Genomic DNA, 16,747 nt, shown 5'->3' on the forward strand with positions numbered 1-16,747 from the left:
TAATCAATGCGTAAAAAATGTCATTGTCCAAGGAATATGTTATAACTGGGTACTGAACTCATTTCTTTGTGAATAATATACCGCTGCCATTAGGAGTCGTCGTCGTCGTCGTCGTCAGAGACATGCCTACTAAAGTCTGATTTGTTGGACAGTTATTATTGCAACATAACATTTTTCTTTCTGACAAAATGTGAAACTTCTTGTTAATGTATACAATTATAAAACTTAAATAAATATAACCAGCAGAAAAACCTTTGTATAGTTAAACATTTAATATTAACTTGTTTGATGTGATAAAATTAACAACCTAAGTTATATAATATAATAAACAAGACAACTAGACTTTGCTCACTGTAATTGTTGATAAATCCAGACTGCAAACCTACAAAGTCATTGGCATAATGGGAATCAGAGGGCATAGGCAATTTAACTTAAACCCAAAAATAATAACAAGCAGGCAAACAGCCGTATTTCACGTGTTTACTGTAAAAAAAAAGGGTAAAAAAAGAAAACAACAAGAGCAATATATATACCAGAATCAGCATTTACTCCATCAAAACCACAGAGGCAGTGCAAAATGCTATACAAATTGGGTCTCACATACTTGTAGAGAGCTACACAATGAACAAAAATTCCCGCAACTACTACATTGCAATGCTGCTTTCAACCAGTCAAGAATGATGTGCATTCAGCAGAGCTCGATAGAACATGTCAATGAATTCATTGTCCTATTAAACATATCAATGCCAGTCAGATCAAACCAAAACAGTAACTGATAAAAGCATCAGAATTGATAAATCAATCCTAATTTTTATCCAGTCTATTATTTATCGGATGTTGTTGTTGCTGATTATTAATTAATCAGTTCATATGTTGATAAAAGGATAATTATCATTCTCTTTTTGACTTAATAATAAAATTATTACTAACTATAATTATAGGCAAGGGATGAAGGGTAAGGGTGTTTTAGTCTTCTTACAGAAGATTTCATGTTAATAGATTTTGCTAACTCAGATTATTTTACTAAGCTTTTAAAACATTGCCCTTGACAGTCACTGGACAACAAAAAACAGGGATGGCATTTTTTTATTCTACCCATGACAATATTCATGCGGTTCGTGTGAAAATTATTTTCTCTTAATCTACAAGCAAAATCAGCATGTGAAAGCTGTAACACCACATTTAAACACTTCAATAACAAGAACTGACCTGAACAAGTGCTAGTAGTGCATCTCGGACTTTTTCTTTGCTGATACCTGCTCCATAGTTTGGAGTAAGAACAGGAGTAAGAGATGGTGGTGGAGTTGGTGGAGGAAATGGTTGAAGCAATGGGGCACCATATGGGCGTTGCAGACTTGAGGGAGGATTCAGAGGTGGAGCTGTGGGGATAGATGATGAGACAGGGGGCATCATCCTGGCAGAAGCTGAAGGAGGAGGCACAAAGAATGACGAAGGCTTCACAAGATTAGCCGTGCGATTGCTGCTGCACTCAGGGTCAAGTAGCGGCATTAAGGGTACAGATGCTGACAGAGAAGGTGATGGTATTTGCAAGGTTGGCACAACAGGAGAGGCAACCGTGGCTGAATTGGAAGGTGGATGTATCAGTGTAGAAGATTGGTAAGGTTGGCCAGCAACTGTTGCATTTGAAGCACTCCCAACATTCATTGCTGTCTGCAATATTATGTAACTAAAAGACTCAGATTAGATCATACACAATGAGAATATGGAAGAAAATTCAAATGTAGAAGAAAAATAAAAAGTTGATAATTAAGTGTTAGCATGTGAACAGTAAGAACATCTTTTAATGAATCATTTGCCTGCTTTCCCAAAGCAGCAAAAGTGGGATTGGGGATACAAATAACAACTCTATACTACAAATATCTGGCAGGTAACGGATTTGCAACACAACATCTTACAATAGCATTGTTGTATATTAAATTCCTTCTCAGAATTCATTCCCTTTGGTTGAAATTCACACTAAGCAAACACTATTATATTCTTTCCAGTTTTACATGCATATCTATCATTCAAAAGGTTATCATTACACGCCAAAGAGACAAATTAACAAACATAATTTTAGAGCGGCACACTACAGAAGTTAAAATATTAAAGAAGGTACAACGAGAATAACAGAAAATGCTTAGTGTAAATTGTGAAAATGCCTCTAACAATCCAGTAGGAAAATGCTGGTTGGCTAAGAGATGCTTCAAGTACATTAAAAGTGCATTTCTTTCATATCATATCGTGATTAAGAATAATTTTATACCTAAGAAGTTTGCACTGTTTCCATTTCATTGCATATGTAATACCAGTGCTGCAGTAGATGCCAAGTATAAATGGCATAATCTTATCTCTTGATCATCTTAAAGGGGATCATACAAATATTCACATCCTGGAAAAGCCTACAGATTATACCCTATGATAATATAGCATCATATCAAAATTATGATGCTTGGTGGAGGGGAGAATGACAGAAAGTTAAAACTATTAAAGAAGGTAAGACAAGAATAACAGAAAATGCTTAGTGTAAACTGTGAGAATACCTCTAACAATCTGGTAGGAAAATGCTGGTTGGCTCAAAAATGTTTTAGAACATTAAAAGTTCATTTCTTTCATATCCTATCCTGATTAAGAATACTTTTATACCTAAAATGTTTCCACTGTTTCCATTTCATTGCATATGTAATACCAGTGCTGCAGTAGATTCCAAGTATAAATGGCATAATCCTATTTCTTGATCATCTTAGAGGGGAAGATACAAAAAATCACAGCCTGGAAAAGCCTACAGATTACACCCTATGATAATATAGCATCATATCAAAATTATAATGTTTACACAATATATAGGCAAAACTAAAAATGGAAGCCTCTCAGTATTATTGAAATACAAGAAATGTGGTATTAAAAAGAAAACATACACTGAAGAAGTTCACAAAAGCAGGATCATCAGGGGCGTCAGCAGCATTGGATGCAGTTGATGATGATGGCTCCAGAGGACCATCCATGACTGCCATAGTTGGAACAGCTTCCAATTCCTCAAACTCACTATATTCATAAGAAACAACAACTTTATAGCTTGTATTTTGCTCAAAACAAAATAAAATAGAATGTTTATAGAAATGTGATACATAGCTCTAAAATTCACAAGAAAAGAAACCCAGAAGGATTTAAAAGAATTCTTTTTCAAAGAATAATTTTGTAATCTTGTAAAAAATAATGCTTTTCTGAAAACACAACTTCATTAGGATAAATTGGATCAATCATTACCTTTTAGAAGATGATACCATTGACTTTTGAGGCACCTTGACATATGCATTAAGTATTCTGTATTTGAGAACAAAAAAAAGATTAAAAAAAATCAGAATGAAATCTCTGAAAAAAATTTGATATTCACAATTACAATTGATTAATAACAAATGCAATATACTCGAGCCAAGCGAACATCGGGTATCGAGGAGTCCTTTCAATAAAAGTCACAATGAACTAAATTATAATGCACTCTTCAAATCTCTAGCAACTTTTACAAATATAACACAATAAATTACATCAATGAACTCCTAGCTCTAACAAAAATATGCTGTTGCCGTTTTCTCATATATGATGAAATACTACTGGCATAATTATTGTTTCCTAGCAGTATTATTATTTTTTTTTTGGAAACATAAAAGTATTGTGCCAAAACAAATATGTTAAAACTGGACCAGCTGCCCGCTATTAGGGTGTTTATCCTGATATTATGGCAATTTCATACAAAACAGAAAAGAAAAGAATCATACAAAACACCATTCTTATTCTTAGAAATTAAAGAATAAAGATGCATCCTGTCTTTCGAAACTAAAGCCAAAGAGATTCAAATTTTTTGACTTTGTGCAATAGCATGCTGACTTCTTCCCCTCTCTTGCTTAAATAGTTCTGCTGTTCCTTCTTCCCACTTATGCTACATGCATTACTGCACAGTTTCAAAACTAGATTTGAGTCTATAATGGAAATGATTAGACAACATGCAATTATCTATTCTGTTCTCGTTACTCCAATTCTACATAATCAGCAGCTAGATTTCCCACCAAGAGCAATTTTCATTCACTGGCAAATTTATTAACAATTCATATGTGATGAACAAATTAGATATCTACTGCACCTTCTTATCAAGGTTGAGTGTATAGCATGATCAACCATCTAGTTCCTGTAGCCCTCCTGGTACCAATGTTAGAGTTACATTTTACATTAAAAGCCAAACATTTAAATGATCATGGTTTCGTAAAGAAAGTTTTGATTAAATTTTATACTTCAAGATTTCTCTTCCCAGCTCATTGTCCTATTCACTGTTATCCATAAAGAACTTTAACTTAGATTCAGCTTCCCCTCAAAACTTTAATTGAGTACAAACAAGATCTGTAGATAATGACTGAAACAGAATACAATATACACAAGGAGCAGGATTGGCAAAGTGAAAATCTTTAAAACATAAGACCAAAAAAAGAAGATTTTTATGACAGCAAGTTCAATAAAAGTAGGAAAAAACGCTTCTCTCAAAAGTGCAATTTTCATGCAGCTCTAAAAAAACAATCTTTTCTACTTGGAATCCCTACCAACAAACTCAAATATAACATTTCTTAATTATATTCCAAGAAAATAATATAAATGGTCATACTAACTGATTTGGAAGAACTTAGACATGTCATATATTTTACCATATTAATGTTACATTTACCAAGTAGGGATCCCAATTGATTTTGCAACACCACATTGATTGTAGGATGATGTGATAAGTGACATTACTTTCCTACAATTAATGTTATGTTGCCATAAACAATCACATCCTTACTTCATATACATGGCATTAAAGATTTAAACATATAAAACCCATTAGCACTGCTTGAAAGCCATATTCATAGGAAAAAAACAATGTCTTTATCCCTTTCAAGACAACAAAAAACATTCACATTCCTTTGATTCGTATATTTTCCAGATACATAAATCCAGCAGAATATGTCTGTGGTGTAGAAGCAGATTTTTAAAACTATAAAAGTGAAATAAGACGCATAATATGAGCTTTTACAAGATGCTAGCATACTAAGAATGAATTTTTTCTGGCCTATAGTTCATCAAAAAATAAATTAAAAGCTCTGTGAACTCCTCTCCTTGTCACATGTTCATGAGACCTATGGAAAATTCACAATCCCACTCAACTGGAGTGACCATAATCTATAAGTTGAAACTACAGTCCCCATGTAAAGCAAATTTGGTAGAGAACATACATATTATTGTGTTCAGTGTTAATTATTGACCCGAGAAAAACTTAACAACGTTTACCATCAATAAGAGAAAAAGTTCTTAATTGCAGATAAGTAACTATCGTAGTAAAACAACTAATACCTGTTAAAGAGATTTGCAACCTCTTCACATTCACGTGCATTGTAGAACCAAATACCATTTACTTCTTGAGATGCATTTCGATATAATAAATATGGGACCTGGACTTCATACTCAAAATCTCCCAAGAGATTTTCGACCAAATTATCTGCTTAAACCAACACATTGACATCACAATGGCATCATTGTAAGATATAGCTCTAAGAAGAAAAATGCTTCAAAATATAATAATTACACAAAAAACCATAGTTCAGAGAATATGGTATCCAAATAACACTATTAGCATCCATTCTATCTGTTATCATAAGATGGCAAACAACATGCCTTACAGACAAAGAGATCACTAGATGAAAGAAAAATCTATTAAGTACGACCTTGCTATTGTTAGATCAAATCGCTCAAGATAACAGTTGCGCCAGAGTATTGTAAAACAGAAAAAACGCATATATCAATGGGCATACTAATTTTGCCATCTGTCCAACCTCTTATATTAATTTTAAAACCCTTACTTAAGCTATAGAACTATAACAAACTAACATCATAGAATAAGAATAGCCGCGTTAATTTACTAACCCACATATCATCCCCTCAAAAACTACAAATTAGAAAATTAAGCAGTAACAACAAAAAATCAACCTGTATTACGTCGATTCATCACAACAAATTGAAACCGAGGTTGCGTATTCCTGACATCACGAATAAAAACTCTTAGAAATCCAGATTACAAATAAAAAATTAACAGTGCCCATGTAACAAAAAGGAAAATTTGACTCCCAACTATAACAAGCACTCGATCCAAAAGCAAAATCCAGAAGAGATTCTGACCTTTTGACAACAAACAGAGATCCTTCAACATCCTTGCGACTCTAAAAAAGCACAAACAAGAACAATCAACCAAAGCTTTTGAAGAACCAAAAAAAAAAAAAAAGATTAATAAAGAGAGAAAGGAAAGAGGGGGGCACCCATTGACTGAGGTCAATATTGAACTCGTAGAAGGTAACATGAGCAGCAGTGATGAGAATTTCTTCAATGAAAGGGTCGATTCGCTGAAGAACAGTGAGATTGAGGAGTTTGGTGCTTTGTTGATCAAGATTGGGCATCAATTTGGCGTTTTGAGACATTTTTCAATTGTCCTATTACGATCTAACCGAACCCTAGAGTTTCAAGTGTCAAGTAATTTGAAGAAAATGAATGGATCGAATTCGAGACTCGAAATTGATCAATTGATACTTCACCTTCCCCAAAATGAAGCTGAAGATCAACACTTTAATTTACCAAAATGACCTTCAATAATTATATTATATTTCATCAAGTAATTTACAAGGAAAAGCTAAACCAAACACCACCACAACTATCATATATTTAAGGCCAAATTATCATTCCCACCAAAGGTTTGGTGAAATTACAAACCTATACTCTTAAGTTTGAAAAGTCCACTTTTGTTAGTGAATTATATGGGAAGGTCAAAATGTCATTTTAATACAAAATTCGAAAAAACAATAATTCAAAAAATATTTACACATTTATTCTCTCCATTTATTTTCTCATTAAAGTATCTTCCCTCTTCTTCTTCAATTTTTTTCTTCAATAAATGTTAATCTATTTATTTCTTTTCTTTTTCTCACTCATTTCTTTTTCATAAATGTCTATTTATATTTTTTTTTCACTCATTTCTTTTTCATAAATATTAATTTATCTCTTTTTTTTTCTTTCTCTGATTCATTTCTTTTCAATTCAAGTAAATATAAATTTAAGATTCTTACCAAATTTTCTTAGGAAATTATAGCGGGTAAAGAAAGATGGCTACTAGTGGTATTATGGGTGAAAAATGAAGAGTGGAGAAAGACAGTTATCAACGATTGGTGGTAAAAATGAGATGACATGAGAAGAAGGATTAAGAAAAAGGAAAAATATTAAGTAAATTATAATTATACAAAAATAAATTGGTAAATTAAATATTATTGAAAATATGTCGGCTAATTTATTTATTATTTTTATAATAATTTTAATAAAATTAAAAATATATTGATAATTGAAATTTGTATTATTTAATGAAGACACTTTTGTTATTATATTAACAATGAATAAAATATTATTTTACATTGAAATCAAATAAAAATCATTAACAAAAATAAATAATAAATGAAAAATTAGACCATTGAAATTTAAAAAATAAATATTTATAATTTTATCAAACTTTATGTGGGAAATGGTGAAAATAGTCATTTGATCTATATTTTTTTATTCGATGACCTCAAACCCAACCATATTTATATTATTAACTTACATTCATCAATGATTTCCTTCCAATAGGAAGGTTAAAGGGATTTGCATCCTCCATCAACTTAATTAATAGCTCTTATCATTATAAGGTCGATGTGCATATCTCACCCAAACTTTGATAAAATAATTTTTACCTTTTAAGTTTGAAAAGTGTAATTTTTCACCTATCATCCAATTTTATTAACAAATTTTGTTTTTTATTTTTTTGCTAAAATTAAAAAATAACTTTTGTTAAACTTCTAAGTGCTTTGGTAATGATAAAAGTCTAAGTTAAAATGTCCAAAGAATGTGTTAAAATATTACCAAATGAGCGCAATTTGAAAAATGCAGGAATTAGAAATGAAACCTCGTGTGTTTAAAGATGGATGTCTATGTATCTTTATTTATAAGCCGGTCACAAGACAAAGTCATCATGCATGCTTCCTCGTTTGAAATAAAGCTAAGTTAACATTGTCAAGAGTCAAGCATAAATGAACCGAGTATGTGTTAGAAAGACACAAGCTCGTGTATCATCACCAAGAAAAATTGCAATGAGCTTTTCTTGTTCACAAATCATCATAAATCATGAAGAATTCAAAAGCAAAGAAAATGGATGCCCATTCATACACAAAGTTTCATCTGTTCAAGTCCTCGTTCATGCTTAACATTCACGATTTTGAAATTTTGGAGAATGAAGCATGTAAAGTTATGAACAACCATTCATTGGAAATGGATGTCTGTTCAGGTATGTGGCACGAGAAGAAAAATCAATCGTTGGAGGTCTGACTGAGGTTGACTTTGTCTAAAAAGAAGAACTGTTGGTCAAGAATGCCTGTTCATCCAAAATGTACACCCATTCATACAATACATTCTCAAGAGAAAAATATCCCTATCAAAGTTCAGTGGAAACAAATCTCTATCCATCAGTTATATCAACATTTCTAATGATCTAAGCCTATAAATTGAAACATCCTTGAGTTGAAAAATGTTAAAGAACATTAATTCTAAAATTGTATACTCTTCTTCTCATCCAAACTTCTCTCCAAAGCTTACAACTTACATGTAACATCCCTCCCTAGTAGTACTACCCACTGAAGGAGAAATGTTACGAATTAATATTCGTAGCGTCTATTTTTTTTTTCTTTTTAAAAATACTTTACAATAAACGCATCATTAAAAGTGTTTAGGAAGTATTCCAAGAAAACTAAAAATCTGGAAGCGAACAAAAGATGTATATACTCATATGAAGACTCATCTGAAAGTATCTGAAAACAGGGAGTAATCATATGTAACTGTACCATAATCTCAAAAAGTCAAAAGTCGATAAAAACATGCCACTGTATGCATGTAATATAAACCAGAGATAACCTGCTCCTGTCGGATCTACCTACGCTGACCTGACCCTACCTCGCAGCTACCTCGATCACCTGTACCTGCAATCAGGAAAGAAAAGGGAGTGAGTGATAAGAACACTCAGTAAGGGGAAAGAATCAAGTAAACTATCCTCTTTTTTTTTTTTTTTCCTGTTCTATCTCACTTTTGGGACTCAACCTCACATCTTAACCTCTACAAGAGATTGAAGGGATAATTTAATTCACTCTTTACTATTTGGGTCATACTTTGTCCATCTGGTGTCTATTTAATACTTTCTGGAAGCTAACTATAGGGATTTGACACTTTTCTAAGCTCAAGCTCTTTTTCTTTCACTACACTATTTCTGAATCTGAATTGAGCTCTACTACGAGCGGACCCTACTAGGGGTCTATGTCCTACTACGGACGTGTCCTACTGCGGACATGCCCTACTGTGGGCGGTGTAGTGTAAAGTGCCCCCTCATAGTTTATAGCATGCATGCGGGTCTTATATCTTACTAATTTTGCTTCCATTTAAATTTATTCATAACTCACCAAACATTACTCTTGGGACGACCCCTAAATCTTGAGCCCCAAATTCTTTTTCTTACTTTTCTTTCTTTTTCTTTTCTTCTTTTCTTTCCTTTCCTTTCCTTTCCTTTCCTTTCTTTTCTTTCTTCTTCCTTTTCTTTCTTTCTTTCTTGCCCAGAAACACTGTTCACAGAACAGTCATTTAGCAGGGCAGCCTTATTTTTCATACCATTTAACATCCCAAACGGTTTCTAATTCATACAAGCTATATATCGTTGAAAAGAGGATTCAAAGATCTTTCCAACGAGCTATAATAGTACTCATAATTCAATAGATAAGACAGTCAAAACGTAAGCTAAATTCATTGATAAAATTACGAAATACTGTTCACAGAACAGACATTTGGCAGGGCAGCCTTCTTTTCATACAATTTAACCGCCCAAACGGTTTCTAATTCATACAAGCTATATATCATTGGAAAGAGGATTCAAATAGCTTTCCAACAAGATATAATAGCGCTCATAATTCAATAGATAAGACAGCCAAAACATGGGACGAACTCAGTGGCAAAAACTGTAAATATCATGCAACTTTCTGCCTTAAACCAAATCACACACATAGACATCCCAGATGGCAAAACAACATTCCTCAACTTCAAAATCACCATTTATAACATAGATCCGAGGAATCAAAAGCTTAAAACATGCAACATATTAATAATGATTCCCCTTACCTTGTTTCAAGTCAGATCTTTGCAAATTGGTTTCCTTCTCTTTGTTTTGCTTCCTTTATCATCAAGACTACTTTAAATCAATACCAAAACACACTAGCATAATCACATAACATGCATATAAACATAGATAAAAGGGAAAAGAAGGAGATTTTTGGTTACCAAAGCTTTCAAGTGCTTCCTTTTCTTTTTCTTTCCTTATATATCTTCCAAAAGCCTTCCAAATTACTCACTGTGCAGCAAAGAAAGGAAGAAGATTGTCTTCTTCTCTAGAAGAGACGAAAGAACGATGGAAAAAGGAAAAGGAAAGCAAAAGGTAAAGGGAGCAGGTTATTGACTTTTCTCCTCCTTTTCTTTTTTTCAATATATTATTATTATATTATTATTTTACTTTTATATATATCTCAAAACACACATATAATTGGAAATATCTCCAAACAGGGTTAAAAGACGTAATTATCCCTGAAACATATCTGAGGGTATTACATTACACATTTGAGATAAACATTTGTGCTCAATATTTGTATCAACCTTTGTAGAGGCATTTGCACTCAATTTTTTGTATTCAAACTTTATTGGGTGTAATCTCGAATCAATTATTGTACTTAGATAAAATTTCATAGAACTATTGTAAAAAGAGGATTTTTTTATAAGTGTAACTTCAAACGGGTTGTTTGGAAAAGTGGACATAGAAGGTTTAAAAGAGAAAACTCAGAATCACTAAAATCTTAAACATTTCTTTTCTTTTCTTTATATTGTATGTGCTCTTGATTAATTGTTCAGGTGAAATTTTTATTTGTTTAAAATTTAAATAATCTTATTCACCCTCTTAAAATTATTAGCCATTAGGATGTTTTCAACATTAATATTTAATATAAATATTAATAGTCAATATGCCTTTATTTTGATTAGAATTATAAAAATACTTTAAACTAGTTATAATTATAATTATAACTCATTTCTCTCCTCTTGTCTTCACCACACACACTAGCAAAAACCACAGCTCCAATAATGTTTTGAAACTTGATCTTGTCATCGATTTGGATGGAATGTGGTGAGAATGTGTTGGTGAGAATGTGTTGGTGGTGACTTGCTCGAGTAAAATTTTTTTTTTTTTTACTCGGGGGAACTCTTGTAATAAACCCTGGGGGCTGGTAGCCAACTAAACCCGTAACTATGGACTAGATAAATCAGAGATAAATTTTATTATAATACATCACGTTAGAGTTACTTGAACTCTGGACGTTTATAAATGACCTTTGACCTTTGACCATTTAAACCAACCCCGGGGTCAATGAATACTCATTGTTGATTGCATACCGATGGCTCAATATTCTTTAGTTAATAAAGATATTAGTCGCCATTAAAGCTTAATGATGGTGTGGTTTGCGATGGTGGGATTTGAATAAGGGTCTTGCCAACCTTGCTCTGTTGAGTGTAGGGAATAATCTTTTTTTAATTAAAGTCCATTTCCTATGGAGTTCCTTAAGTTTGAGAAGTTGTATTGACTTTACCTCACAAATTGTAGCATAAGCAGAGAGATTCCTACTCACATTGAGAATTTGACTCCCTTGTAAAATCTTCAACTTTTTTACAATCATATGTCAAGTGAAATCTTGACAGGAATTACAAAGCTAAAGAAACTTAGGCAACTTGAGCTTTACAACAATTTGTTTGCATGAAAATTTTTAGTAGGATTTGGAAATCTAACAAATCTTAAGTACTTGGATGCATCTTAAAATAGGCTCGAAGGTGAAATTTTAAAGTTGAGATTCGTGAACCCTCTCGAATTATTGTAGCAGCTTGAAAACTAATTCTCAATGGGAGATTCCGATAGAGTTTGGTGACTCTCTACAAAAACTAGTTCGTAGGTTTACTTCCTCGAAAGATTGGTCTAAGGAAAGATTTTGAATACATTGATGTTTTCTACAATTTCTTGACGAAAATTAAAAAAACTACCTCCATACCCTTATGTGTAATAGAATTCACTAATAAAAGTGAATGGTAAGTGTTTAAATGATAGGTGTATTAATGGATTTTAAAAACCAAAAGTGTGAGAATTTGTCATTTCATCAAACTTCGGGTGGAAAATAGTCCTTTGGCCTCGCTATAATTGACATAACAAACTTATTTGACAAGGTAGTTAGGGTTTTGTTTGTTTGTTATTTAGGGGAGGTTGATTAAAATTGAATTAAGCTTAAACAAAGTCTTACTTAAATTTGATTTGAATCTAAAATGATAATTTAAATTGGTAAGCAATAACACTAGAGAAGAATTAGATTCACTGAAGCAAAAGAATAATAAAAAAAACTATCGTTAAAAAAAAAAAATTGTTAATAATGAGACAAGCTCCAACGCTAATTTTGTTATAAACAACCCAACAGATATTGTCCGCTTTGGGCTTCAGGCCTGCACGGTTTTGTTCCTAAAATGCGTCCGTTGAGTGAAGGGCTTCTAGCCCCTGCCTATATACACGCTCAATGGACTGCACGGGAGCGATGTGGGACTTCAGGTCATAACACACCCCCCCTCCCATCGCGAATCGTGTTGATAATGTGTTATAAACAACCCAACAGATATTGTCTGCTTTGGGCTTTAGGCCCGTACGGTTTTGTTCCTAAAACGCGTCCGTTGAGTGAAGAGCTTCTAACCCCTACCTATACACACGCTCAGTGGACTGCACGGGAGCGATGTGGGACTTCAGGTCATAACACACCCCCCCCCCCCCATCGCGAATCGTGCTGATAATGTGTTATAAATAACCCAACAAATATTGTCTACTTTGGGCTTCAGGCCCGCACGGTTTTGTTCCTAAAATGCGTCAGTTGAGTGAAGGGCTTCTGGCCACTGCCTATATACACGCTCAGTGGACTGTACGGAAGCGATGTGGAACTTCAGGTCACAACACACCCCCCATCGTGAATCGTGCTGATAACATGTTATAAACAGCCCAACAGATATTGTCCGCTTTGGGCTTCAGGCCCGCACGATTTTGTTCTTAAAACGTGTCCGTTGAGTGAAGGGCTTCTAGCCCTTGCCTATATACACGTTCAGTGGATTGCACGGGAGCGATGTGAGACTTCAGGTCATAACACACCCTCTCATCGTGAATCGTGCTGATAACGTGTTATAAACAGCCCAACAGATATTGTCCGCTTTGGGCTTCAGGCCTGCACAGTTTTGTTCCTAAAACGTGTCTATTGAGTGAAAGACTTCTAGCCCCTGTCTATATACACGCTCAGTGGACTGCACGGGAGCGATGTGAGACTTCAGGTCACAATACACCCCCCCATCGCGAATCGTGCTGATAACGTGTTATAAACAGTCTAACAGATATTGTCCGCTTTGGTCTTCAGGCCCTTACGATTTTGTTCCTAAAACGCATCCGTTGAGTAAAGGGCTTTTGACCCCTGCCTATATACACACTCAGTGGACTGTACGGAAGCGATGTGGGACTTCAGATCATAACACACCCCTTCATCGTGAATCGTGCTGATAACGTGTTATAAATAACCCAATAGATATTATCCGTTTTGGGCTTCAGACCCGTACGGTTTTGTTCCTAAAACATGTTCGTTGAGTGAAAGGCTTCTGACCCTTGCCTATATACATGCTCAGTGGACTGCACAGGAGTGTTATGGGACTTCAGGTCACAATACACCCCCCTTCGCGAATCGTGCTGATAACGTGTTATAAACAGTCTAACAGATATTGTCTGCTTTGGGCTTCAGGCCTGTACGGTTTTGTTCCTAAAACGCGTTCGTTTAGTGAAGGGCTTCTGGCCCCTGCCTATATACACGCTCAGTGGACTGTACAGGAGCGATGTGGGACTTCAGATCATAACACACCCCCCCATCGTGAATTGTACTGATGACGTGTTATAAACAGCCCAACAGATATTGTCTGTTTTGGGCTTCAGGCCTGCACGGTTTTGTTCCTAAAACGCGTCCATTGAGTGAAAAGCTTCTGGCCCCTGCCTATATACACGCTCAGTGGACTGCACAGGAACGATGTGGGACTTCAAGTCACAACACACCCCCCATCGCGAATCATGTTGATAACGTGTTATAAACAACCCAACAGATATTGTCCGCTTTGGGCTTTAGACCCGTATATATGTTCTTACGATTTTACAAGCTTCAGGTTGTAAATCGGATATAAATAAAAATAAAGATTCAAATAAATAAATATTCAAATAAATGGAATACAATAAAAATAAACATTTAAATAATATCAGGACTTCTGGTCAAGATTCTTGGTTTTTGTAAGCTTCAGGTTACAAATAATAGTTACGACTTTAGGTTCTGATTTATAGTATTCCAGACTTCAGGTCTAGATTTACAATTTTGTAAACTTCAGGTTACAAATATTGTATGATTATAAATAAAAATTAAGCAGAAATATAACAGAAATTGAAAGGCAATTAGAATATCATAACTGGGATATTTGTATTTATAATATTTAAACAACATAACAGCATAATAGAAAGATATAATATACCTGAGCTGATGGTGCATGTTTTCAGAAAATAGTGCTGATAACGTGTTATGAATTTAATACACAAGTATACAAAGATAACTGATTAAAGAAGAATTCAGAAGAAAAGAGAGAAAACAATTAAGAGAATAATTTTATAAATGAACCGGATGAAATGAAGAGAAGAGAAGAATGTTGTAATTTAATTGAGTACAAACCTTTTGAATTGACACTTTTTGCTTCAGGCAATTTGTATCCTTCAGGGAGTTTCATATAAATTTCAGTATCCAAATTTCCATATAAATAAGCAGTAACTATCTCCATTGGACGCATATCCAGTCCTTCAGAAACTGTTAAACTGATTAAATATCTTAATGTGATTATATCCATCATAGGTGCATATGTTTCATCAAAGTCTATACTAGACTTTTGGGAAAAGCCTTGGGCTACAAGCCTGGCTTTATATCTAGCAATTTCATTTTTCTCGTTTCTTTTTCTCACAAATACTCATTTATATCCAACGGGTTGTACGTCTTGAGGTATTGAAACTATAGGCCCAAACACTTGACGTTTTGCTAGAGAAGCTAATTCTGCTTGAATTGCTTCTTCCCATTTAGGCCAATCATGTCTTTGTTTGCACTCAGCCATAGTATGTGGCTCAAAATCATCATCATTCAGAATTTCAGTAGCTACTGCAAATGAGAATATATCATCAACTATAATTGTTTCACGATTCCATATTTCTTGTGTATGAACATAATTAAAAGATATTTCAATATTCTCATTTTCCTGTTATTCAGGATTTTGTACCACTTTAGGGGCTTGTGCCACTTCAGGGGCTTGAGTCTTTTCAGGGACCATAACCTCTTCTGGAGGAATATTTATTTGATTATTTGTCTTTCTTTTTTGAGGAACAGTGTCCTTTGATCCAATAGGTCTACCACGCTTTTGGCGTGAGGTAGATAGATCAGTCACGGCTCGAATGGATTGTTCAGCAGTCACATTAATTCTTGCTGGTGCATTATCAGGTACCTGGAACCATTAACAGGTGATCTTTTTACTGCACAATTTACAAATTATCACTTTGATGAGACAACTTTCCCATCTTTAGGGGAAAAAAATGTCTCATGAAGTTAGACATGAACTTACTTGGTATGTACCTACCATGTCTCATTTAGATCCTCGTATATCCCAAAGTGAAATTAATGTAAAAGTGAGAAGAGATGAGAAGAAGAGCAGAAGCTATTAGCAGTAGAACGAGACAAAGGCAGAAAAAGAAGAAGAAGATATATAAGAAGAAAAGCAATCTGCAATTAATTGAGAGAAAAATATATGTACAAATGAGATGAGAGGGCTTTACATAGAAAACCTGCTGCCCCCCTTTCTTGACTTTAATGCATGCTTATATTCTTGCATTCACATTAAATTGTCAATCTTGCCTACGTGGTGGAAAATCCACCATATATAACACTCCCCCTTGGATTTTCACCACTTACAGATAATTATATTAATCTTGCTAAGGAAAAATCGAGTAGGATAAAAACCAAAGTAAAGGAACATAATTATTAAATGTCCTGTAAGTTAGCGTTGGACGTGCTTAAACTGCCTCATTAAAAACCTTATTAGGAAAATCCAGTGAGACAAAACCTAGTGAAGGAAAAAAGAGTACAGTGCACATTTTGTCCAATATTTGATAAACTTCATACTTGTGCCTGATGAATGCTCCCCCTGATGAACGTTCCCCCTCTTTATAGTAGGGTTAACTTGGTTGCTTGTTGAGCTGTCGCATACCGATGTTATACACTAACTTCTCAAATATTGATGTCGGTAGTGTCTTAGTAAACAAATCTACAAGATTCTCACTAGATCTGATTTGCTTGACATCAATCTTTTTACTCTGCTGGAGCTCATGAGTGTAAAAGAACTTCGGTGACATATGTTTGATTCTGTCTCCTTTGATATACCCACCTCTAATTTGGGTTATACATGCTACATTATCTTCATATAATATAGAAGGAATGTC

The 16,747-nt window shown here is 34.1% G+C and overlaps 1 protein-coding gene across 2 annotated transcripts; it reads right to left on the minus strand.

Moving 5' to 3' along the window:
• Positions 1-209: 209 nt before the first annotated feature.
• LOC123209165 (mRNA-decapping enzyme-like protein) lies at positions 210-6,661 on the minus strand. 2 transcript variants are annotated; one of them, XR_006500980.1, is made up of 9 exons: positions 6,336-6,661; positions 6,199-6,239; positions 6,010-6,059; positions 5,377-5,521; positions 3,268-3,324; positions 2,919-3,045; positions 1,210-1,671; positions 534-728; positions 210-382 (listed from the first exon to the last, which is right to left on the minus strand). XR_006500980.1 is itself a non-coding variant. In XM_044626980.1 (8 exons), the coding sequence occupies exons 1-8, from the start codon at positions 6,492-6,494 to the stop codon at positions 672-674; spliced, it is 1,098 nt and encodes a 365-aa protein (XP_044482915.1). In that variant the 5' UTR covers positions 6,495-6,661; the 3' UTR covers positions 394-671. The 2 variants fall into 2 exon arrangements, 1 of the variants encoding a protein (XP_044482915.1); XM_044626980.1 differs by lacking the exon at positions 210-382 and having other exon boundaries at positions 394-728.
• Positions 6,662-16,747: the final 10,086 nt, after the last annotated feature.

Source organism: Mangifera indica, chromosome 2, assembly GCF_011075055.1.
Source record: "Mangifera indica cultivar Alphonso chromosome 2, CATAS_Mindica_2.1, whole genome shotgun sequence".
NCBI classification, from domain to species: Eukaryota; Viridiplantae; Streptophyta; class Magnoliopsida; order Sapindales; family Anacardiaceae; genus Mangifera; species Mangifera indica.